This window comes from Chamaea fasciata, unplaced genomic scaffold, assembly GCF_029207755.1.
Source record: "Chamaea fasciata isolate MVZ Bird 193981 ecotype frontalis unplaced genomic scaffold, bChaFas1.0.hap1 SCAF_15, whole genome shotgun sequence".
Classification (NCBI taxonomy): domain Eukaryota; kingdom Metazoa; phylum Chordata; class Aves; order Passeriformes; family Sylviidae; genus Chamaea; species Chamaea fasciata.
Window position 1 is genome coordinate 8,288,855 of NW_027094100.1, and position 25,987 is coordinate 8,314,841.

Here is a 25,987-nt window from a genome sequence, read left to right on the forward strand (position 1 = left end):
TCCATATGCTTCATAAAGATGTATGGCTTAATTAATATTTGTATACTATAATTAGAACAGCATAAACAAAGCTATTCCCATTGAGGATCTCAACACCATAATCCAAGTCTCTTGTTACTGTTATTCCCTGTACACTCATTGTCTTGATCTCTTCTTGGAATTTTTTTAACATTTCATTTCTTGCTCTTTGCAAAAGCCAACACAGTCCACCACCCTCATTTTGTAACATAATGTGCTGCAGCATCAACACAAATGAGTGAATCCCGCAGATGGCATACACAAAAATTCAGACAGGATTGTTTCTGCAGGTACATTATTTTACCAGAACAGAAAAACCTGTCTCAGGCAGCATGTCTTTCTCACAGGTAACCTTCATTAGGCTGACCTTCATTATCTTGCCTGGTATTTTCTGAGCAAACCTCCTTTTCTGTTCAATATTCCATAGCTTATTCAGAGTGGGAACTGTGTGTCAGGGGCTTGGCTCAGGTTTCCGTTCACTTACTCGACTTTTGTGGTGTGCTTTTCAGGGCTCAGCTTTCCCATCCTCTCATTCATACAGAAGTGCACCCTGTGAAAGAAAAAAACCACACTTTAAAAAGGCGTTAGAGAGTGTGTGGCATCAGCTCGTTGCAACACTTTTAGCACAGAGCAGCTCCAGCGATAAAACAAGCTCAGCTCTTCCTTCCAAAGGTGATGTTTCTCCACTCCCTCTCATCTGACTCCCCAATATATCAAAAACAAGAGCTCCCCGCTGCCACCACCTACACACAAAGGCATCGTAACATTTCCAAAACACACACGTGGGGCTGATTCATCGCCAAGCTCACGCCTCAAAGATTTGAAAGTAAAATTGATACCACGCAGAGGAAGTTGAGATTTTAACTGGTGATGGGTGAGTAAAAGAAAATTCCCATAACATCTAGAGGATGTCATTTGAGAAAAAATAATGTGCCTGCATTTAAGACTGCAGAAAATAATGGATGGATGGGCCTAGAGGGAAAAGGCACACTGACTGCAAGGGCTGGAACTCCTTGTGCTCCTGGGGATTTCTCTTTTTCAGGACACACCTCCATGAAAGTAACAGTAGAAAGCTGGCACTACTCTTGCAGAATGCAGTTGCTGACCACCCTACGCAAGAGGCATTAGCAATGACAACTCCAAACGTCCTGCAGTCCAGTGGTGACCTCGGGGGAGAAGTCCTGAACTTGCCATCAGGACTCAAAGGAGCCCTTTCCAATAAATGGACCATCATTATTACAGCAATGGTAGAAAGAAACCAAGTCCAAATGAAATCTCAAAGTGAAGGATTTGGGCTGAATTTGTCACCTAGTAAACTTAAAAGATTACTAAAACCTGAAGAGGTACTAAATAAGCACAAGGAGAGATTTGGGAATCTGGCATCAGGAATCTTTCACAATGCTAGCCCAGGAAGAGCCAGTGAGCCCGAAACCGGAGGACAACCCTTATGAGGAGGGAGGGGATCTGGAGGATGAAATTGGAGAAACCTATTTCAAAACACAGCTGATAAGGCCGTGCTCGTATACAATAACAAGGTGAGCACAGCCTCCCCCCAGGGCCATGCCCTGCCCATGCTGCAATTTGTTCATCGGGATGTGTGGTTGGAGAGAAGGAGGCTTCCTACTGGAGCTGGGTTAGTGTGCAGTAAAGAAAACGAGATTATTGATCCACAGAGAAAAAGTAAAAAGCACATGAACCTCCTGTCCCAAACTAGTTGTGCTTTTTACCTAGCACTGCTTTAATCCAAGCCTGTGCTGCAAACAGGTTCAAAATTCCTGAACTTCCTTCTTCCCAGTCAGTGCCCGCAGTGACTACACTCATGCTTCCTTCCGCCCAGGGTTCTGTGGAAAGCAAATTTTCTTACAAAAGAGAGAAAGTCCATTGTAAAGCTACAGAAAGCAACAAAAATTACAGAAATGACAGAAGAGACTGAGATGGATCATCTTTTGAACTGCTAGATTACAGACTAACAGTGTGTTTTTAGATGTGTGGCTTTGCATGTCTTTAAATCCAAAGAGCATTCCCAGGAGAACAGGGCTTCTGTGAGACAAACCAGTTGCCAATTCCATGGCACAAAGTAGTATTTGAACAAATTATGTACTTTCAGATTCGTCAGCTCATTTTGCTTCTAAGGAATTTTTCTGCAATGTTAATCAGTGATTGGTACTTTGATGGTGGTGAGCAAATGTGCATCTTGATATATTTCCAGCCAGAAATGTAATTCCCTTCTAAATTGGCATAGATTCCTCACTGCATTACTCATGAGAAGAGGTATTTATAGTAGTTTGATGAATATAATATGCACCAAAATTGTACACAGCTCAACATAGCCCATTTTTTTTTTTTTTTAAGAAGAGCTATTCTTTCAAATCTGTGTATTTTCCATCTGCGAAAGCATTTGGGAATGAAACCATAAGCATCATGCTAAGAGGGTTAATATCCAGATGCCTCAGACAGATGGCATTATTAGTCTGCCTGGGCTTGACATCTAGTTTTCCAAGTTAAGGAGCTTTGGTTCCTTGGATGGCTGACAATCTGAGAATAGCCAGTGCTCTAAGCCTGACGTTGACTGTAACAGCAACAGGCAACATCGCAGCTTTGCCTAAAAGATTTTCAGAAAAAAAAAAAAAAAAAAAAAAAAAAAGAGAGTTCCACCAAGATTAACCACACTCAGAAAGTACTTTAAAAAATTCTGTTGCAGTTTTAGGTTAGGACTCCTACTGGCAAAGGCTGAACCACAGACAGGGAACAGTACTTCAATTTTGGTTTTTAAGCTGGCTGGTTTTTTTTCTTTTGCTACAGCCTAGACTTGAACTGTACCATCTTTTTAACTATTCAGTCTATTCAGCACATAGAACTACAGGAAACAGAAAAATCTGAAGAATGTATCTCTTCTGCAGTGAACTACAGCTTTACAGCTCTTGGTCTTTCAGGGTTCCCACTACCCACTTTCCCACAGAGATGTTTTTAGGAGGAATATAATTTATAGTACTAAAACACTCTGAGAGCCATATGAACAAGAGGCTCATAATAATCAAAATAATCAGTTCAAAAGTGACTATTTCCACCCATTTATATACAATAGAAATTGGTAAGAGTTCTGGGAGCAGAGAAGGTAAAAAGACTAGGATTTGTCAAAGTGAACAGCAATGAGAAAAGCACCCAACTCCATCAGCCCCTTTCTTTACAAGTTGTAATGTACAGGTAAATAATACAAAATTCCCAGGAAAACATATATAGCAGGAAGACTTTCATCTTGTAATGAGAAATACACATCTGACACTCATCAATAGTAACGGTTACTTTACAGCACAAATAAATGCTCATTAAAGGTAAGAAGAAGTAGAGGTAGCATCTGTGTGTGCATGTAAACGCACATACCAGAAATAACAGAGCAGTAATGCTTCACAGGAGACCTAAAAAATGCCCATCAACAAAAGCAAATAGTGCTTGTTCAGGCTAGCTCAGAACTCCTTGTGGTGTGCTTGCATTGTGAAATACATTTTCAAGTGAAGCAGGGATTCCACTGTTTTATTCATTTAGAAATACAAAAATAACCAGCAGAAAACTCATCTTTAAGGGACACATACACCAGATCACAGAACCAGTTATGCAAAACATGTTAAATAACCCATTGTTTTGTAAACTATGCCTCTGGCTAGTGTGGAACACTGAAAATTGGGCGTTACACTTTTCATCACCTAATATTAATCCAAGGTATTACCCATAGCCAGTTTCAAAAACCACCGAAAATGCCTTCTTCCAAACAGCTCAGAAAGTAAAAGGTCTGTAACAATGTAAACCACGGAAATGTGGTATAAACTTTTGATTACATGATAAACACTAGTCCATAGTAGCCACAAGAGGTCAAACAATCCTAATCTAAAGGTTTGGATAAGCTGCCTTCTATCAGAAACCCAACCCTCTCACAGACTGTAGGAGCAAAAACACACCATGTTTTGTTCACTGTGTGCACAGCAGAGGGGTGTCCTTCAGGCTGTTTTTTAGGGACTAATTAACAATATAATGATTTAAACCAAACTTTTTCATTTTAGAATAAACATTCTGAGGTACGCAGAAAAAGGAAGATGCTCTGTTTCCACACTAAAACGGAGACTGACTCTGGCTCAGAGCCTCTTCTGCAGCAGTGGCAATGCCATGTTGGGATGGCAGCATCAGCTGACAGGGCAGGGTAATAAACCAGTTTTCTGACCTACACCATCCATAGACCTTCCAGTGCTAAATGAAAGCAAAATTTACTTTACAGGGATCTCCGTTGCGGGTGGGGGGAGGAGGACACCATAAAGCATTTGAGAACTTTACTTTTTTAGCCATTTTAAGTATTACTGTTTCACAGGTCGTTAAGACCATATGTGCAAAATATCTGGCAGAGTTCAGGCACACCTCCTGTCAGTGCACACCCCCACCTCCCCACAGGGCTGAGCTCCTGGGAGCAGGATGGGACTGCCAGAGCCACTAGCAGAGCCTGGACTGCAGCTATTGAAACATTCAACACAAACCCAAAAGCTTGCCCAGTTCTGGGAGGGTAAGGACTGTCCACCCAAAGACACAGCTTTTATTTTGCAAGTGTGTCACACCATCAGTGACCCACGGAGATTTATTGCCATCGAAGCTGTCTGAGCTGTTGCCACTGTTCTAAACCACCTTTTCAGCACCTGAGATGTTAAAACAAACACGTGGGAGGCACTTCCACAGATTTGGGCAAGTACCATTGCACTACATTTACAAGTGTTTAGCATATTTCTCTTTAATGCAGTAGTAGTCAGTATTATAAAAGTGTAAGGCTAGGTTTATTAGCCAAATAAAATTTACAAGTCAAGAACAAATTATACTTTAGAGCAGACATGAACACCCATTACTAATAAAATAACTGTATGTACATCAGAACACACTGAGTTCAGTGACACTGTAGTCTGAAAAGTTTGGTTTTTGGAATTCCATTCTGGTCATGCAGATTACAAAAATAAAAGGACATCTGTGTTTTAAGAAAACTACCACATTTTTACTTTATTAAATGCTGAAAGCAAATTAATTGCTCTTATTTTCTATTTCTCACAGGTGACATCAACACAATCGAGCATTTGGTCCTGAACAGAAGGCCATTAACTAATCGAGATAATTTCAGACATAGGAACTTCATACGAACTCAACTACAAACTAAGGAACAAGCCGAGTAAAGTTACTTTATTTCTACCTTCGTGACCTTCCTAAAGCAACTGTGAAGTCACACACTTATTCACATGCCAGCTATACACCTTATTTCAGCTCAGTTCTTCCTATGCACCTCCATGCAGACAAACCCACCCAGGGCTCAGAAAATCATTAAACACCTTTAAACACCTAAGCAAGGCTTTATCAACATATCTCTTATTACTAGGAACTGTACTAGAAACAGGTTTATATTCCAAGAGTCGAGAAGTCACAGTGTCTTTAATGCCACCCAATACAGATCTGCACTTTTCTATATTCCATGGTGCACCCTGGCATTGCTGCCCTCCCCGACCTGAGCTTACAGGGTCCTCTCCAATGTCAGCTGCAGGGTCACAAATTCTCGCTCCCAAGAGACCAGGGGTCAGAGGGGAGCAGGTCCTACCCCCTCAAGCCACCAGAGAAGATGGTTAAACAGGTGACAACCTTTTGAGGGCCACACTAGGCAGCCTACTCCCTAATCCACATGGGATTTTTGGGATCAGCTCTTTGCTCCAGCAGACATTAGTCCCACAAAGATTATTGCACACAGGTAACACACATTTCAGCACAGCAGTTTCCAAATTGCCAGATTTCACATACAAAGTCACTTTTTAAAAAACTATCTCGTTCCAGTATCAACGTATTCCGTCACAGCACATAACATGAAAATACCATAAAGCTATAGTTGGTGCACAAACCTTTAGCTTCCTAAATCAAATTACAAGACACATCACAAAAGTGAACTTAACCATTTCTCTGCAAGCCAGGCTGTTCCGTAATAAGGTTAAGGCAACTTACTACTGCAAGGGACTAAATCATACCCCCAAACTAACACACTACCTAGAACTCTGCTGCTCATTTCAGCTAAAACCAAGAGAACTGTGCTTCAAATGAAGTTCAAGGATGACTGTCCAACATGGTTGTAAAGTGCAAAGGTACAGAAAAAGATTTCAAGCCTAGTGAGCCAAAAAAAACCCACCTGACGCTGTGCACGGACAAGAGCTGGCACTTGCACTGTTTTACAAACTCAAACTCAGAAACTTGACTTACAACAATGTATAAGAGATGCTGGTGTACAACAGTGACTAACAGGCTCTTGAGATAGAAAAATTACAATATAATTGCAAACAGCAAGTTATTTGGAACCTATTTATAAAAGCTCAGCTAAGCCAAAGAGAACCAGACTCTCTATAAGAGCCATAAATGACCACAATCAGGAGGAAACTCAGCTTTTAGTTTAAATCCTCATGATACCAAGAGGTTGTCCTGTTTGTTTAAGCTCACAAAGGCAATTAAGGTGATGCAGTTTCACTTCTAATAGCAACAAAGCTCATTTCAATTTAAATCATCAAATTAGATTGATAACAAATAGTAACAATACCTAGGAAAGTCATGCAAAATCCTTCAGCCCAGAAGCACCAAGCCCTACACATTTAACTTTTCACAGGAATCAGTGGGAATTATATACCTAATATCTTATGTATCTGGAAGAAAGCAAAAGGCAGCTTTTATGATGCAGTCGCATGAAACATTAGCATTCTAAGAGCTTAGAAACCTGCAGTCAAAAGAAGAACTTTTTAAATGCATGCCCCACATCATATATACTCTCACTCAAGCAAATAAGGAATTCAAATATTTTATTTGATATCCATAAACCCATAAACGTTGCTATTCTGTGTTTCTATGCAGGAAGGCAGTTTTCCCCTAAAACATTATGCTTTTTAATAAACAACAAACTTTAATTCTATTGCGTGAAAGGGCTACAAATATACATTTTATAATCAAGCAGACTACACAGATATTTTTGCTTTACAACTGGCACCTATGTTACTGGTACACTTGCTGGCTCACTTCTTAGAGCTTTTTGCCCACAGTTTAGATCACCACTTTCTGAAATATGGGCAACTGCAATTATTATTTTTTTAAATTATGTGCTGAGGCAGGTATTGCAAATCCATTCCTTTTTCCCCCCCACCTGATCAGTCCTCAGGGAGCCCATCTTTATTCACATGCAGCTGTCACTGCATTCTACACCAGTCACCTAGTGGCATAAAGGTAACTTTCCCAAGTCTGGTACAATTGTTAGCAAGCCAGTTTTACTCCTGCTTTGAGGAAGCCCACAGCACGGGGCTGCCATCCCGACAGCAGATGGAGCTGCGAGAGTTCTCAGGGAACTTTAAGGAAGGACAATAGTTCCGAGTGAGATCTGTTAACCCGAGGCTAGGAAAACAAGAATGCCTTTAATAGAAGGGATAAATGTCGACCCTTTCCTGGAACGAATCACACAGAGACAAACCAAGGACTTGAAAACTAAGCAATAAGAAATTCTGAACATTTTATATGAATGAAGCACATGCTTAACACAAACTTTTCTTCAGAACTACACAGTACATACGTTGATGGAAAAGTCCTATAGAAAAAAAATTGACCAACCATGTCAGCACGTCAAACTGCCTAGTACAAGATGGTGGATGCACACAAACTGCCAAAGTGAGAACGAGTATTTAAAAAACAGACCACATCCACGGATTGCTACTTCAAAAAATTTCTCTGTCGAGTGTTTGAAAGCCACTAGCAAAAAAGTCAGTTAGGACCTTTACTGGCAACAAAATATTTACCACTGTAAGGACACAGAGATTTTAAAGCAGAGGAACACTTGGTTCAAACCCAGAAAAGGCTTAAAACCGTACGGAATTGATCCTAGGAAAAAAAATAGACGTGTAAAGGTCAATGAACACAATGATTTATTTAAAAAATAAAAAACGTAAAAACCATTTTTCCTCCTTTACAGAAATGTTAAAAGTCAGTCATGAGATCCGAGTAGCTTTTGTAGAAAAAAACGTAGTATCCAGGCATCGAGTCCTTACAACAAAGGAGTTTACCCCAACCCTCCCAGATCAGCAAGACAGTTCCCACCCCGCGCCCCTCAAAAAACAAATTAAACCAAGACATTTTTTCGTTGCTAGTATAAAAACGACCAAGGTCCAAGTAATAATAAAAAAATAGAGTCCATCAATGACTGTAACACAAAATATGTGTATGTGGGGCCCAGTCCATCTTCAGAGAGAAAGAAGTGGCACAGGCAGCAGAGGCGACCCTCAGGGGGCATTTAGGAGCCGCTCCCACAGCAGGGAGGCATTTAAAAGGAGCTGCCCTTCGGCGAATGAGGGGAGAAACCATTTAGAAGCTGCCCCGTATCGAAGGGAGGGCTCTCCACGCCCCCCCCTCAATGGGTATGGGCGCTCCAGCTCAGAAAGAGCCGCCCCCGTAGCCTCCCCCACCATAGCCTCCTCTGTACGGTCCACTGTTACTGCGGCCCCCCCAGTTGCCGCCCCCTCCTCCACCTCCTCCGCCGCTCTTCATGGGGCCGTAGGAGGACTGATGCTGGCTGTAGCTGCCGAACCCGCCGTACCCGTTGCCGTAGTCGCCGCCTCCCCCTCCGCCGCCGCCTCCGTAGGAACCGCTGCCATAGGAGCCGTACCCGCCGCCTCCTCCCCCGCCGTAGCCGCCGTAGCTGTTGTAGCCGCCTCCTCCTTTAGAAAGCCCGTTGTGATCCCGGTTGCCGGAGCCGCCGCCGCCCCGACCCCTTCCTCCTCCTCGGCCTCCCCGGGAGGGCCTGGAAGAGCCGCCGCCTCCCCCGCCCGCCTGGATGTCCTCCTTGGGCACGGCCTTCTTGACCTCCACTCGGTGGCCCTGGATGGGGTGGAACTTGACCACGGCCGCCTTATCGGCGGCGTCGTGGTTCTGAAAGTAGACGAAACCGAAGCCGCGCTTTTTCCCGCTCTGTTTGTCGGCGATGATCTCGGCCTTCTCCACGGGGCCGAACTGGCTGAAGTGCTGCACCAGGTCCCCTTCGCCCACGTCCCCTTTGAGGCCGCCCACGAAGAGCTTCTTCACCTTGGCGTGAGCGCCGGGCTTGGCCGAGTCCTCCCGGGACACGGCCCGCTTCAGCTCCACCGCGTTCCCGTCCACCGCGTGGGGGGACGCGGCCATGGCGGCGTCCGCCTCCTCCACCGCCGAGTAGGTGACGAAGCCGAAGCATCGGGAGCGCTTGGTCTGCGGGTTGAGCACGACCACGCAGTCGGTGAGGGTGCCGTAGGCCGCGAAGTGCTCCCGCAGCCCGGCCTCCGTGGTCTGCACGTTCAGCCCGCCGATGAACAGCTTGCACAGCTGCGAGTTCTCCATGCTACCGCCGGTGCCGCGCCTGGGCCTGGCGCCGAGACTCCTCCTCCTGTTCGGGGGCACCTCCAGAGGTTTTTTCCCCCCCCGCTCCGTCTTGCCGCTTCTTCCCCCTGCGAGCAACGCGACCTCACGGCTGCGGCGGCCGCCTGCGGTGGCTCCCTCGGCGCGGCCCGGGGCCTCCGCTCCGCCTCACCTGACCGGCAGCACAGTCGGGGCGTCCCCAGAGCCGCCGCTCCCCCGGAAAGGCGGGCGGGGGTGGGGGCGAACACAGGCGCGCACAAAATGGCGGCAGCAGCTTCTCGGGAGCGCGGCCGGCGACTGGTGCCCACACAAAGGGGCCGCCGGGAGCCCCACCCCCCGAGCCCTCCCCCTGGGCCGCCGCAGCCAATGAGAACGGGGCGCCGGCGCCGCCCGCCACTCATCTTTAAGGAGCGTGGCTTCAGCCGCGATGGACGTGCGCGGAAACCAATGAAAGGGCGCGACCCCCGCAAAAGTCCCGGGGTTCGCTGAGGACGGATGTGGCGGGCACCCAATAGAGGCGCGGGACGCATTCCGCGCGCTCCGGGCGGAGGGGCGGGGCATGCTGCGCCAATGCGCCGGGCCCGCGGCCGGCAGCCAATGGGACGCCGCCTCCGGCCCGGCGCGCGCTCCCTCCCCGTTGGCCCCGCCCCGCGGGGGCCGGGACAGCGCGCGGGGGGCGGGGCGCGCGGGAGCGTTTGAAACGCGGGGACCGTTGGGCGCCCCCCGCGCGCGCCCCCAATGGCGGGGCGCGCTCCCGCGTGAGGGGCTCGGGGCCTCCCCTCAGAGCGCGGCAGGACCCCCGGCGGGCTTCTGGCCCGACCTCCCCGCTCCAGCACAGAGCACACGGCACAGGATCGCGTCCACACGGCTCTGGGACATCCCCACCGGGGGAGACTCCATATCCAGTCTGTCCCAGGACTCGTCACCACACTGTAAAGAAGTTCTTCCTCACGTTCAGGTGAAGCTTGCTGAGCATCTGTTCCTGCCGTTGCCTCGTGGTTGGCACCGTGAAGCGGAGCCTGGCCGGCCCCTTGGCACCGCCCCTTTGGATACGGACACTGCCGGCGCTCGGAGCGGCGGCTGCCGCTGGGCACGGCCCGGCCGGGCTCCACCTGCGCCCGCTGTGTTCACTCCTCTCCCCTTGCCTTCCCCAGCCCGCTCATGACTTCCCTCTTCGCGGGTTTAACCCTCCACTCTGCCCTGTTTCTGTCCGTTCCCTGTCAGCAATGGTTCTTCTCTCGGTTGTGTTCCCCTTCCCCTTGGTAGCCCGCTCCCAAGTGCCCGATCTGAGCTCACAGGACACCGAGCGGGCCCCGAGAAGGGCAGCGGAGCTGGGGCAGAGTCTGGAGCACAAGTCTCATGAGGAGCAGCTGAGGGAGGGGGGGCTCAGCCTGGGGATGAGAAGGCTCAGGGGGAACCTTCTGGCTCTGCACAATTCCCAGACAGGAGGGGGCAGCTGGAGGGGTTCGGGCTTTGCCCCCAGAGCACAAGGGACAGGATGACCGAACAGCCTCAAGTTCTGCCAGAGAAGGTTTTGATTTGATATCAGGGAAGAATTCATCACGGAAAACATTGTCCAGCCCTGGCACAAACTGCCCAGGGCAGTGGTGGAGTCACATCTCTGGAGGGATTTAAAAGACAGTACTTGGGCTCACGGTTCAGTGCTGGCTCAGCAGTGCCGAAGGAAGCGTGGGATTCGATGATCTTGAAGGGGTTTTCCAACTTAAACCATTCTGTGATTGTGTCTCCCTCACTATTCCTGCTACTGTTTCCTCCCCTGCTTCCCAGTCCTCTTTCCAACCCTGTCACAGCCTACTCACCCTTAAGCCTCTTCTTAGCTCTGAAAAAGACGTATTTTCTTAGAGAAATAATTGGAGCTGTTCAAGAGTGTGCAAGCCCTGTGGAATGATAAATAGATAATTTTGCTTTTTTTCTCTCTTATAGTTCATTAAACATTGCCATCATGAAGACTGCTGCATTTCTTTCAACTTAAGTGAATTTTTCATTAGAAAGGATATTTTTCCTTTTTTCAGTCTTACAGCCACTGGGGTTTATGTTAAAAATTTTGAGGAGCTAAGAATGGCTGCGGTTTTGCATTAGGCACTGTCAGGGTGTAGTTCCACCGTCTCCAAACTCGTCCTGCCTTTTCCCATGTGCCAGCCTTGATGCTTCTGCAAACACAAGCGATCCACGTAAGAGAACTGAGACAGCCATAAATAGTTTTATCATGGCAAAGGACTTGGTTTTCAGCTACCTCAGCTTTCTGAAACATTTTTTACACGACCTTCTGGTACTGGCGGGAGGGAGGAAGCAGAACTGCAACATCCCCCTGATACAGATCTAGTGGAAATGCTCCCTTGGAGATGCAGACACAAGAGGAACACTGTGCTGGAAGCGTGGTTAACCGCAGCCCCAGAGGAAATCCAGAGAGGCTGAGCATGCTTTTGTCTCAGAGGTTATGATTATCATTAACCAGTAGCGTTGATACTTTTGATACAGTAATCTGATTTTACCCAGACTGCATTTTTTTTTTGTGTTCTAGCCAAGTCTATAGCAAGAGTAACCTATTAAATGCCTGTGTTTGGCAATCACAAGGAAAGTTGTCACAGGTTTAGATCCATCTAAATACATGAACTGACACCATCATTTTATCTAGTGTAAGAAAAGAGACTATCCCATAATGCCGCTGAAATATTTGTGGTTTGAAAATAGACAGACATATCCTACTGTATTAAATAAAAATATTCCAGAGGCCGTCTGCAAGCTGCATATAAATTACAGGAAAACCAAAACTATGTTTTGCCTACTAATTATTGTAAGAGCTGTATGACCCTTCACAAGATAAATTAATATATGTCAGAAAATAATCAATGAGAGTTTTATAGACCCATAGCAATTTAGAGCAAAAAGGATGAAAAATTAAGAGGAGCTAATTATGGCCTCAACAGATAAGAAAGAAAGCAAAGCTTGTTTACAGCACACTTTCTCTCCCTGAAAGCAAGACAGACAAGTAGGCCAAGGAACAGATCAGAGAAAAAAGTCACAGCTCATATCAGGAGGAGATGAGGGTCTTTAAGATGCGAGTAAATCAGTAGGGAAAATCAGCCACTGACTCAATTCAAGTGTAGCCCAAATTCTTCCTCTTCATTTACACTTTTGACTGGTTGATTAATGAAAGGAAAACACCTTTAAGACACACACGCCCATGTCTTGGAGGTGGAAATGTCTCCTCTGACAATGCACAAAGGCCAAACTGCACCCGCCTTTCCCGGCTGCTCAAGTGACCCCGTGTTGTTCACACCTTCGCTGAAAACCCTCTCCGAGTTCAGTCCCCCCTGGCAAGGCTGAGGGCCCTGCACGCGTCCATGTGCCCTGGCACATCCCAGCGGGCTCTGGGATGGATGCAGCTTTCCCAGACAGCTGAACATCAGCTTCTCCTGCAGACCCCACACATCTTCATTCCTCCCAGGTCATCCGAGCTGCCTCGGAGACTCCAGCCAGACCTCTCCAGTTCCTGTTACATTCATGCCTGCTGAGGCAGCCAGTCACCCGAGCTGAGCAGCAAATCACTTGTTACACACATTCCAAGGAAGCAGGTGCCTTTCCGTGCTCCTGGAATGTGCCTCTCCCTCGAGCTGTGTGAGCCAGCAAGAGACACAGGTGCTCCCACAGTGTGAGTGGAGAACCAAAGATGGGTCTCGCTGTGTGTGAGATATAAACCGCAAACACTCCAGCAGCCACAGCAGCTTCCCCACAGAATTTTTAGACTTTTTTTTGCTGTAAACTAGTAAATGCATAATACCTTCCTATGGATATAAAAATTCATAGGGAAGTGTCATGCGAAAGAAATACATGCTTTTCACTTTCTGACAAGGCCATTGCAGCATGACATTTTTTCAATTCTGATAGCAACTTATAGAATAAAAAAAAAACAGCAGCTGAAGTTTCTAAAGTTAGGTGCTCTTTCAGATAACGGCTCTACCTGTATCATTACCTAAAGGAAATGTGTTTCTCAAACCAGAAACATTGGCCAAATAATGCCAATTAAATTAAATGTCTTCATGGGACATTTTAATTAGTGTGTTAGGAAGAAGGAAAACCAAATCATTTTCATGCATGCACCTTTCTAGTTATTCAGAAGAAATCATACTGCCTAGAGTCCACAGGAGGGCATTGCTGCTTAAGAGATTGAAAACCAGAGACATCTGAGCAGTCCCTTTCCAGCACGACTTACTGTGTTACCATATATTCTTAGTAAAAGCTGATGCAAAATAAGTTATTAAAGAATTCCTTATATCAATTTTTGTCATTCAAGAAACATACCTTTGTCATGCTGTTTAATGGGTCCAAACTGCCAAGATGTAAAAAGCATAATGAAGTTTTGGAAAAGAGCACGAAGGGCAATGGAAAAACATTGTGAAGTCAGAAGCAATTTGTAAGTTATAAATATTTTATCTAAACCCTCATATAGACATGAAGTCATATCTTTTTTAACTAGTTTCCACCTAGTTTTAATCTAGTTACATCTGTGGCTTCCACAGTTTGCAGGCATTGATTCTTTTTTTTAAAGCAATTTAAGTATATCACTTGAATTTTTAATGAGTTTAAGTATTAATTTTAGTACAGTGCGATGCTCTAGACTTAAGTTTAGTTTGACCTTTCAGCAGACAGAAAGCATTTTGAAGCTACAGGATTCCTTCATGCAGACTGTTTGCTGAATTAGTTCTACATTCACATTGAAGGCTGTAATAATATCACCTTAGCTACACACACATTTCACCCAGATTTTTGTAACTGCATAGGTCGGAACAGTTGGGAATACAAGGGACTCCACCATAATTTCCCACATCACTCTGAGATACATACACACAGAGGCAATGATTTTTATTTTTGTCATTTCAATGAGCTATTCTTAGACTTTTGGAAGGCTCACTCTTACCCAAATCAACACCTCAGGCAGAGTGTAACTGGGAGGCATTTTCTGTAAAAATACAGCAGCACCAAGAGCATTCCCAGCCTGACACCTTGCTTTAGTTACAGGTGTAAAAACTTCTGAAAGATGTACAGCTGTCCTTGAGAGAGCTCTTGCCTTTCTGGCAAAAGTTTCTCTTTCACTCTGTTCTGCTGCTGCACTTTCATCTGCATAAACATCAAACCTGTGGTCTTACTTTGGAGACTTTCATGAATTACTACTGATTAGGAGAGGGATTCTTTTTTTGAAAAAGATTAAAAATTACTGAGAGGCAACTAGATAGACTTTTACCTCCCTGAAGTCAGAACATGACACGCCTCAGGATAAAAATCTCTACCTTGTGTAAATTCAGATGGGGAATAAAACACTACCCCTCTCTTGTATTTGCTTAATGCAAAAATAAGATAACCTACAGATTAAAAGGTAACAGAATAACCCACGGGTACTATTTCTTCAGTAAGTAGTATCAAAGTTTATCTACAAAACAAAATCTTCCTGGAGCCCTTTTTAAGGGAAGTTTGCTGAAGAAAGAAACACTCTTTGTGAAGGGTGAAGTGGAAAGTCAGAGAATCAAATTTGCATCCTTTTCTTTGGACTTAAGTTACCATTTTTCCTTAAACCCTGCCCTTCCTCCTCTTCCCTCTGAAGTTCAATTTCTCTTTTCCTCTTTCATCTTTTCGCTCTTCTTTAATAATTCATTATTTCCTTTCTTCTCTTTCCTAAAATCTTATATAAAAGCTGGCCATAATTTGAAGTGATGGGATGAAAGTAAGGTGGCAAAATACAGTCTCAAAAGTCAAGATTCATGTGAAGGATCAAAGAATATAACAATGCTGTAACATATGTGAGAGGAGAGAATTTTCACTGTATCTAAGTCTGAGACAGACGAGGATCTTAAGTTTTGCCATAGACCTGGAGCCAGCAACAATCTCGGCCACACTCTGATCTTTTTCACCTGCAAATTTTTCATGATGTATACTCCAATTAAATTAAAATCCACCTGCTTTTATTTTTTTTTCCTCTTGGCTCTTCCTAGAGTCCAACTATTTCTCATTCCACAGAAACTCCGTGGGGTGAGTTTGTGATGCTCTTGCATGAGTGATGTTAAGCTTTGTTTGAACACTGCAGGAAGAGCTGTGCTGTGGTGCTCAGTAAGTAAGTACCTGCCTGAAATTAGCTGAAAGACATCGATACTATTCAAGAAATTTTAAAATGAGGTAGTGTGAAGTGAGACTTTCTAGACAGAGAATAGCAATCTAGAATTCATATTTTTAATCCAGAAAATAAAAATGCTTCTTACAGTTTGAAACATGCTGGAAAATTGAAACAGACTGAGATTATGGAAAAACCTTTTGATTATTTAAGTATTTCTTAATTAATAATTAGGACACTAAAAGACGTCATACCATGAGAACAGCAGGGTTTAGTGCTCACAGTTGATATAAAAAGATTCTAGAATTGGAAAAAAAAAATCAGAGATACAAATTGTCATATTCCTTCAAATCTGTGAGCTATTGAAATAACTCATTTTTTGGCGGAGATTACTTTTGGTAAAAGGGCGTTGGAGAAGTTCTGGAACGCTACAAAGAATTGAATGAGAGTTTGTAAAGTGAAATCTATAATAAAATATAAATTTATGCAGTCATACTCCTATTACAATTACTCACATATCTCTTTTTCAGTGAGAAAAGTAACTTGGCTGACCCAAAAAATTAAGATGCTAACCTTCCAGTCAGGGAGTGTATTCATCTCCATCTCAGCTCTATGCCAACTGAATAAGATCCAGAAATTAGCCAACAGTTCATGACATGACACAATTTTAAAAATTAATATGTTATTATAAGTAACTCATTTATAGTTATATCAGATTTTTAAACATTTTCATTCTAGGCATGAGCTAATTGAGAATCAAAACTGAGATCAGGCATCAAGGATATTGTAAAGGTGTCCTTTAGAGCTATGCAGTATAATGAAGTGAAAACTAAATTCCAGATAGTGAACATGAATTATTTTTGTGACAATTATTTCCAGTTAGGGAAAAACCTCATGGAGCAGTGCTTCAATTACACATGCACATCCAAGGAGAAAAACTCCCAGTGCATACTTAGCTATTGCTAGTTTGGTCACATTATGAACTATTTACTGAGAATCCCTTACTAGGGTGTTGATCTCTCCGCAGAGCAGGAAAATGTGAGGGGACTGTGTTTTTCCTCCATCACAGCATATTATCTTACTTTCATGGCATTAACCAGCACATCCAACACTAACATATGAGATTTCCAATTATTCTTGTTTATTTTTCTGTGCCTCTTTGAAGTGCTGTACAGAACAGTATTTATTAGGAAGCAATAATCCAGGAGAGAGATTTGCAGGTGTTGGTTGGCGAGAAGTTGAACATGAGCTGGCAACGTGTGCTTGCAGCCCAGAAATCTGACCTTGTCCTGGGCTGCATCAAGAGCAGCGTGACCAGCAGGATGATGGAGGTGGTTCTCCCTCTCTCCTCCACTCTTGAGACCCCACCAGCAGTGCTGCATCCAGCTCTGGAGCTCCCATGTGAGAAGGATGTGGATCTGTTGGAGAGAGTCCAGATGAGGCCATCAGGGTGCAATGAGGGCTGGAGCAGCTCTGCTCTGGGGCCAGGCTGAGGGAGCTGGGAGTGCTCGGCCTGACACGGGAAGGCTCCAGGGAGACCTCAGGGTCCTTCCAGCACCTAAAGGTGCTCCAAAAGAGCTGCAGAGGGACTTTGGACAAGGGCCTGGAATGACAGAACAAGAGGGAATGGCTTTGTAGTGACAGAGGGCAGGGTCAGGTGGAATTTGGGAAGAAATTCTTGACTGTGGGGGTGATGAGTCATTGGAAGAAATTGCCCAGAGAAGCTGTGGCTGCCACATCCCTGGAAGTGCCCAGGGCCAGGCTGGATGGATCTGGGAACAGCCTTATCTCGTGGGAGGAGTCCCTGCCTATTGGAACTGGATGATCTTTAAGGTCCCTTCAACCCAAAGCAGTCTGTGATTCCATGACCCTTCAGAGATGTTACAGGTCTCTGAATCAGCTCTTGACAAATCTGCTGTTAAAGAATTCCTTCACGTGGGAAACTGAGAAATTGTGCATGTACATCTCTACTAAATCTTGCTTTCTGAAGAAGGGGACTGCAACAGGCAGAAACAAGGAGTGCTGCACAGTTACATAGGAGAAACAACTAAGCAAAAGCAATGCCTTAGAGTGATCAACCATCAGCAAAGATTCCTGGTGGCCAAGGACTCATGCAAATGCCAGAGCAAAAGGTGAAGTCAAAGGAGTTAAATGTTATTTTTCACCAACAGTTTGTTGCCAATGCTACACAAGTTATTACAAATTTTAAGTTTAAAAACCTGTTATGGCACTTCACCCATCACTTAATACTGAGCAATTTAGAAATGACAAGACCATTGATAAAAAGTAAATACAATTCTGCTATCCATTAACCTTCTTTGCAAACAGACACTCCAGCGTTTGGCTGAAAAAATACACTGTGATCCCTCCTCCAGAGCCGTGGGTCCCACTTAGCATACATACCTTTGACATCAGGATTAAACACACCGGTAGCAGTTACACCCACAGGCCTCTGATGCTGCATATGATCTAATTCACAACAGCACAATTAAATCCACATGAGGCAGCAGGTTGATTGGTTGTAAAACCAATGGATCGCATGTTAAAGACACCACTTTCTCCACAAATGAAGGACTGCATACAGAATTATATTAGAAACAGAGGCATGTGTAAATAAGCAACATGACCTTTGAAATTTATAAATAGAATCAGAACATCTTTTAATTTTATTGACTTGTTTGCTTCATAATAGATCATGCATTTTTATGGCTTGCTCTGGTACTTATCTGTCACATTGCATGTTCAGGTCTCGATTAGCTTCCTGGGGTTACAGTATGACCAGAAGCAGAACTTCTAAAGTACTTTGGCAAAGCTTTGTTTTTATAGTAATTTTGATATAATCAAACCCAGCAAGTTCTAGAAATACTTTAGAAAAATATATTCACATTTCTTGATTGCAGCATTTTTGGATAAAATTTCAGAATTCCCAGACCACACCTAGAATAAAAAGCACTGAGTTAAGCTACAGAGAAGGAAGTTTTACAGGGAGGTGTTAAGGCAGTCTTCCTAGCAGTCAGTTAGGCACTTGAATACCTAATCTAAGATTACCACAAATGGTTAAAAACCAGGACAAACACATCACGAATAGACTCAAATACATGAAAAGCAGGATGTACGTCTGGCTGATCACAAAGGCTCCCTCCACCCTGCACCTATTTTATTCAAATACTATAGCATGACAATAAACAATATTTTTAGATTATTAGTTCTGAATTGCACTTCAGTACAGCGTCAGTATTGCTCATCCCAAAAATCCTACTGCTTTTGAAAATCATTCTCTCAAAACCAGACGGAGATACTGGAAGTTAAGTGGACCCAGGTAAAAATGCAAGAGTTTATACAGCAACTTACCAGATTGCAGGTCCTAAGAAATGCAGTTCCTTTCCCACCCCATAAATGTTCATTCTAAATATTTAGTGAATAAGATGAATGCTTATTTTTATAAACACGTGACTACAAAGCATATGGACTCTTACTGAAAAACCAGTAATAAAATTTAAACCCTTTTTCACTATGTGCTAGTGCCATGCCTTGCTTTTCAGGAATATGGTTTTTATCTGAGGACTATAAGCTAAAATATCAATTTATAATGAAAATCTGATTATCTTAATTGCATTTGATACACTTAATAGGATGTGCGTGCTCTTTCCAAGCAGCTTATTGTATTGCTGTATCAGTTAAGAAAGCAATATGCCATCTGCAGGTGTTTATGTATGAAATCCTGCAGAGGGAAAACATTTGAACTACAGAACAGATTAAATAATTGAAAATGAAATTGCATGATAAGATGTTTGACAGGGTGGAGGGAAGCAGCACAGTGGAGGAAAATCCATCCCCATGACTACTGGTCCTTCCTCCTCCCTGCCTCACTGCTGTTCGCCTCTTCTTGGATTCCAGAGCTCGTTTTATTCCTCAGCAGCCTTTCTACAGCCTGGCAGATTCAGTACTGTTGGAAATTGGGGATCTGTGGTTTGTTTCTGACGGGGAAGAAAGGAGAGTTTTAGGAGCCATGGCTTTGCTCTGGATTCTTTTACACAGAAAGAAGATGTGTTTGCTGGCTCTGAGAGAAAAGGAAAATTGTTAAAGGCAGCGTGGATATGACTTGAATTTTTCATCAGGTAAGAAGTCAGAAAATCCATAAAACTATGACAAAAGTTACTGAAATATCTTTTAAAGCACTATTTTATTCTCTACAACCTATATTTCAAATTGAATGTAAATTTTCCTCCACATTTGATCTGTGCAATACTTAGAAACTTAAACAATGTTTGTAATTGAAACATTTACTGATCACCTTGAAAGGATGGGACTGTTCATCTTTAGCATAGGTAAGAAAATACTTAGGAAAGAAAACCTTTCTAAAACTCATTTTATTTTAGACCTTTCTTTTGCTTGTGAACATTTCAGTAATGCAGATAGAGGAATGAAACAAGACTAAGGGGTTTATAATAACTTACAGTGTTAAACTCTTACTGTGGTAGAGAATCTTTTCCAAAATGCATGGATTAGAGGTTGAAGTAATTAGTTCTTTTTGTTGAACACTTCAGTTCTGGTATCAGCTGTAGTTGTGATCCAGGGATGCTGATTCCAATAACATTTATTTATTAGATTAAAAAATGCTAGTATATATTACAATATAGTTCAATATGCTGCAGTAAATACTAGAGTAACTTATTTTTTTTAATGCTATGAATACTCCAGATGTTCACCAAGGCAGGTGTAATTGTTTTATTGTCAAGGAAATGTTTAAATTGCCTCACAGAATGGTGTGTACTGAAGACTGCACTCTTTAACCCCCAGCACAAACCAAAGAGTGAAAAGAAATGACACATTTTCCTGAGAAAAGGACATTGTAGAATGTGCCTAAAACTGATGTAGCAAGTGAACTGATTAGGTCAGTACAGGGACTCTTCCCAAACAGAAAATGCCAGAGAAGCCCTATCATCCTGAACTCTTGGGAGAAGACATTCAGAATTTGCCATCAAACTGTGTTGTGCATCCATGGAGAAATAAGCAAGCTTAGCAAATAGTGCATAAAATATTGCAAACTTGGCTCAGCCTCATGGCCTTTTGAGTCCCCACAGCTTCTTCTGCTCCTATAAAAAGCAAGGAAGAAAGCGTTTGTGTCAGCCAGGTGGACACCACAGGCACTGCAGAGAAAGATCACCCTTGAGGCAAAGCAGCCAGACTTTAGATCCTCACTCTTCTGGAGTAGCAGTAAATCTTATTGGGGCAACAACTGCCACTGTTGGTGGTAAGTCTACCATTTAGTGCCTCTGTCCTGCCGGCACGTGCATCCTTGGGTGTGACAAATCCAGCCAGGCAATCGGTGCTGCTCCAGGGAAAGGTGGGTGACACTGCATTCCAGGAAAGGGGTGGCCTGAAGGGGCTGCTGCCCAACCACACCACTGGGTTCTGCAGGACGTGACTGTCAGAGTCACAGTCCCCGGCCTCTCTCCTGGACTCCAGAGCAGAAGGGTTGGTGGAGACTGATGGCACACAGTGGAGTACCTGCCTCATGGTCTTGCCCTACCGAAGTAGGGACACCTGCAAGGGATTGCAAAATCTATCAGAGCCACCAGACTTCCATAGTTTTTGCAGCAGGATTGTAGAGTTTTCCATGCCATTCCCCAATATAGCTTTAACCAAGCCAGGTATATTCTTTAGGGAGACTACAGGGCTTAATGCTAGCCCTGACCAAAATTTAAGTAATTTTTGGGACATCAGAGCCACACAGAGTCACATCTATCTACAGCTACTTCTCACTCCAACATGAGTATGCTGATTGAAAAGGGTATTTTAATCAGAATGACAGTGGTAATAGATGCTCCAAAGGTGAGAATAGTGTTTTTGGAGATTTTTTAGAATCCTAATTTGAAGCACCCAAAATTATGTCAAACAGAAGTATCAGGACAAAGCAGTTCAGGGTATAACCCTGGCTGGAATATTCTTTGAGTGTCTGTGGGAAAACAACTACAGAATCATAATTCCAGTTTAACCCTGGATTTAGTGTTTAATTTTGTACAGGCAACCAAATATTTTTTTAAATACTTAGTGATTAAATAACGGCAGTCATGTCTGTGAAAGGCCTGACAAATCTTCTATACATAAGCAGGTTATTTGTAGTAATAATAAAACATCCACCTATCCCTTCTGCTTTTTGTGTATCCTCTAACTTCCCACTGCTTCTTCATTCTCTTTTCTCCACAGGCTCTCAACACCATTACTAGGGGTGAAGAATGATCTCCTTCCAGCTAGAGTTCCAATAATTTCACAGAGGAATTGAGGTGAGTTAAAGCTGAATTTTGAAAAACATATGTGTAGAACATACATCCATTACCCATTTTTAAATTTTAAAATAACTCTTTTCATACTTAGCTTTTCCTTTCCCAGGTTGGAAACAACCTCTTACTGGCCAGAACACTCGTAAGCCTTTAAATTAAATTTAATTTCTGCACTCAGGGATAAATTCAAACCCATTAAGATATTCTGTTGAACCTAACTCTTCTCATTAATATTAGTTTTAAAACCACAGAAATGTGCTAATATCAGATTTTTTTTTGCTTGACTCCCGTTTAAGTTAGAGCTGAAAGAGGAATTGTCTGTATAACTACAATGTGAGCTTTATTTTGTTTACATTTTTCTCAGGTTAGATTTAGGAAAAAGGACATACTATCTTCAATGCATCAGTAGAACAGGAAACTCTCTTTAAGATATCATTCATAGGGGTTTTGAATGCCATTTGAGCTCAAGCACACATATTTTTGATTAATTCAGGAGGATTGAGTGTATTAACTCACATTGCTTTGTAGTCCTAAAGAAAATCTAAGTCTGATGTCTAAGCTAGCAGAGTAATGGCAGGACCCAATTCTTCTTTTCTGGTAATACAAAAGCAACAGATTATCCTCACTGGAATCCATTAAACCTACTTAAATCTTCAGCAGAGACAGATCTTAAAAACACTTTATTCTGAAAAGCAAACTTTATCCACAACCGGTAAAAGAGGATTTATATGAAAGTGTCCATACAAGTTTAGTCAGAGCTGCTATCACAGCTATTTCCTGTACATCAGTTATAGATTTGTCAGATATTTGTCAGATAGCACTGTCAGTGCAGAACCTCAGAAAGGTGACATCAACCTCCTTCCACAGAGATACACAAACCCACTAATAACCACGTGCTTTTGCAGTACTGTCATTAATCATGTTGGATTTGCTCAAAACTTTAAGGACACTCACTGCAATGGTAGACCCACAGTACTCACTGCTTTGTAAATCTCCATGCAAAGTATGTTGTAAATAATACAAAGTTTTGTCCATAGGTTGGAAGATGCTTCAGGATGGATAAAGCTGTTCAGCTTCCCAGTGAGATCCTGAATCAAACTATCTCTAACATTAGCCTTTCTCAGTTCTTGAACTTTGATGCATGCCGGCTTTCCTCCCTTGCAGAATTCTTGCTTATTACAGCTTACACATTGGTTACACTAGTAGGGCTGGTTGGAAATCTTTGCTTAATTATTATAATAAAGAGACGGAAAGAAACTCAAAATGTCACCAACATTTTGATTGCCAACCTCTCTTTATCAGATGTCTTGATCTGTATCATGTGCATTCCTGTCACAGTTGCATATACCTTAATGGACCACTGGATATTTGGGGAAGCAATGTGTAAAATAGGCTCTTTCATACAAAGTCTGTCTGTCAGTGTCTCCATTTTCTCACTTGTACTCATTGCTATTGAGAGATATCAGCTAATTGTGAACCCACGTGGCTGGAAGCCTAGTATTTCACATGCTTATTGGGGAATTCTTTTCATCTGGGGACTTTCCCTCATCATATCCACTCCTTTTTTAGTATTCCACCAAATAACAGACGAACCCTTCAAGCATCTGTCTTCCCACAGTGATTTCTACAAGAACAAGGTTGCTTGCATCGAAGCGTGGCCGTCTCTTACAGAGAGACTGATTTTCACCACTAGCCTGCTGGTTTTCCAGTACTGCTTCCCACTGGGGTTTATTTTTATCTGCTATCTCAGGATATTTGTGTGTCTTCGAAGGAGGCGTGGTAAAATTGACAGGATGAGAGAGAATGAAAACAGGCTGAGTGAAAACAAAAGGATCAATATGATGCTGGTATCAATTGTTGTGACCTTTGCAGCTTGCTGGTTGCCTCTCAATATATTCAATGTGGTTTTTGACTGGAACTACGAGGCACTAATGAGCTGCAATCATAACCTGGCATTTACAATCTGCCACCTTGTGGCCATGATCTCAACATGCATCAATCCCGTCTTCTATGGATTTCTGAACAGAAACTTTCAGAAGGATTTGGTAGTGTTAGCTCACCACTGCAGATGCTCAGCATCACAAGAGGACTATGAAAATATTGCCCTTTCAAATCTGCAGACGGATGGATCTAAAGGGTCTCTGAAATTAAATAATCCCCATGTGGATATATAAAATAATCTAACTGCAGTTTCCAAAATTCTGTATTTTGTTGCAGGTCTTGGTCATGTTGCAGGTCTTTTGTATTTTCTGCAGGTCTTGGTCATGTTCCCACCAAGTTTAGAGGAAGTCTTTGCCATTTAGTTCAGCAAAACAAGGATTATGCTCCCATAGGCATACTCTTAACGGGTACTTTATGATAGTATTAATGCTGATAAACCACTTCCAACAGTCCTAAAGATCAATAATAATAAACTATAAACAGTATTAACATCTTACGGTTTTAGTCCACAGTTTCCAAGTCACTGGTATACTACCTTAACTCCAATAAAAATATTTCCATTTCAGCCACTGATAGCGATGTCCTTCCTAAACACCCAGCTTCCCCCAGGTAAACCCTGAACACAGTGGTATTCCCAAATTCAGCAGCCTTTCACACACTGTTTTCTGGCATTTTTGTTTTCCAACCCTACATCAATACCCTCCCTGGTTAATCTGTAGTTAAGAGGCAGTTCACGCTGTAAGGAAGGCCCTTGAAGTTATCTTAAGACTCCACCACCTTCCTTTCAGCCCCTTCATGCAGTTTACTTTGGCTTAGTACCAGTTCAGCCCAGAAATTGTATTTTAACAAGGGAAAAGGTTAGAGCTGGACCGTTGTGGGGTTTTTTGGGGTTTTGTTGTTGTTGTTGTTGTTTTAATGAACACTAAAACACCACCCATTTGATGTTCTGCAAGTTTCACTCAGAATGATGTTGGTCAAGATGAAATATATATTCATCATTTTTTCTAAAAGCATTGCATTCTGCAAACCACTAGCAAAGATCATTGCTTTCTCTCTTACCATCATCATTGCCCCTTACAACAGACCTTTTAGAATCTCCATTATCAAAAAAACCACTATGAATTCAGAGTAATTTTTTTTTTTTAGTTACTTACTCAGGTTTCTCTTTGAGTAGAAAGTTGTGTTTGCATTTTAATTTCAGCACTATTTTTCCCCACATTTCTGCACTAGCAAGAGGACACACTTGAGTAGATATGGTCATTGTATGGTCATTGCTGTTCACAGAAACAGTTTCTGTGTTTGAAAATAGTTTCTTTTGTAACAGAGTGCAAAGAAGCCTAAAGGGATAATACTGAACGCAACTTTTCTTAAACAAAAACATTTTAAAAACCACTTTCCAGTATGGCCATAAAAAATAGCCTCACTTCTTCTTCATCCATGATATAGTGACAACATAAACAACCAGTTAATATTGAACTGTTTAAACACAGTACTTAGAACGCTTTAGTCCAAAAACTCACCATGTTTCCTCCTGTTCAGATTAAATATAATTAATTACTCGTACTGCTAAAGCCCTTCTTTTTTTTTTTTTCTTCTGAGTTTCAAAACCCTGAAGCTTCCTTGTAAACTATTCTCTAACTTTAGCAATTTATTAATGCCCCACTTAAGCAAAAGGAATTCACATTCAAATTACAATGAGCTCCTTGATGACTCAGCTTTGATGAAACTCACCTTAAGGCTATAAAGTTCTCTTGGAGAGAGAACATCACTTTCCATGGCCATCCAGTTCCTAAAGGGTTTGGGTACAGTTCTCTTGTTACAGCATCAGTTCAGACTGTCTGCACCACTCTGCTCATCAGAGGAGCTCTGTCAGGAGAGCCTCACCAGCTCCTGCAGATACTCAAGTTTGTTAAGTGCCCCCTGATTCACACTGAGATAAAAGACCTCGGTGAAATCTCTTAGTGTCTGAGCCCTAGAAGTCATAAAGGCAGCCCCATCATAAGAGCAAGAACGGCAGAATTAGTGACATGGTAATCAAATCTCTGAGTGTTTTCTATGGATTCGCTTTGGCATAATTTAGGGGGCTTGTTCCTAATTAAATCAAATATCATGTATTTGGAATTGGTTACACAAACCTTAACTGAAGCACCTGTCTTGTGCATAGAAAAGAAACCAGGAGAAAGATAAATCCCTAATAGAGACCAAT

General features: G+C 42.8%; 2 protein-coding genes across 3 annotated transcripts; one reads left to right on the forward strand and one right to left on the reverse strand.

Moving 5' to 3' along the window:
• Positions 1-7,955: 7,955 nt before the first annotated feature.
• On the reverse strand, positions 7,956-9,739 carry HNRNPA0 (heterogeneous nuclear ribonucleoprotein A0). Its single transcript, XM_066197057.1, has one exon. The coding sequence runs from the start codon at positions 9,412-9,414 to the stop codon at positions 8,479-8,481; it is 936 nt and encodes a 311-aa protein (XP_066053154.1). The 5' UTR covers positions 9,415-9,739; the 3' UTR covers positions 7,956-8,478.
• A 5,803-nt stretch (positions 9,740-15,542) lies between these two features.
• On the forward strand, positions 15,543-24,014 carry LOC136297349 (neuropeptide Y receptor type 6-like). 2 transcript variants are annotated; one of them, XM_066197190.1, is made up of 4 exons: positions 15,543-15,559; positions 19,595-19,674; positions 21,767-21,843; positions 22,878-24,014. In XM_066197190.1, the coding sequence occupies exon 4, from the start codon at positions 22,896-22,898 to the stop codon at positions 24,012-24,014; it is 1,119 nt and encodes a 372-aa protein (XP_066053287.1). In that variant the 5' UTR covers positions 15,543-15,559; positions 19,595-19,674; positions 21,767-21,843; positions 22,878-22,895. The 2 variants fall into 2 exon arrangements, with proteins under 2 accessions (XP_066053287.1, XP_066053285.1); XM_066197188.1 differs by lacking the exon at positions 15,543-15,559 and having other exon boundaries at positions 19,520-19,674.
• The last annotated feature ends 1,973 nt before the right edge of the window (positions 24,015-25,987 follow it).

What these genes read in the sequence shown, in the direction of transcription:
- HNRNPA0 (XM_066197057.1), bottom strand. Translation starts at nt 9,414, where the DNA reads ATGGAGAACTCGCAGCTGTGCAAGCTGTTCATCGGCGGGCTGAACGTG.
- LOC136297349 (XM_066197190.1), top strand. Translation starts at nt 22,896, where the DNA reads ATGGATAAAGCTGTTCAGCTTCCCAGTGAGATCCTGAATCAAACTATC.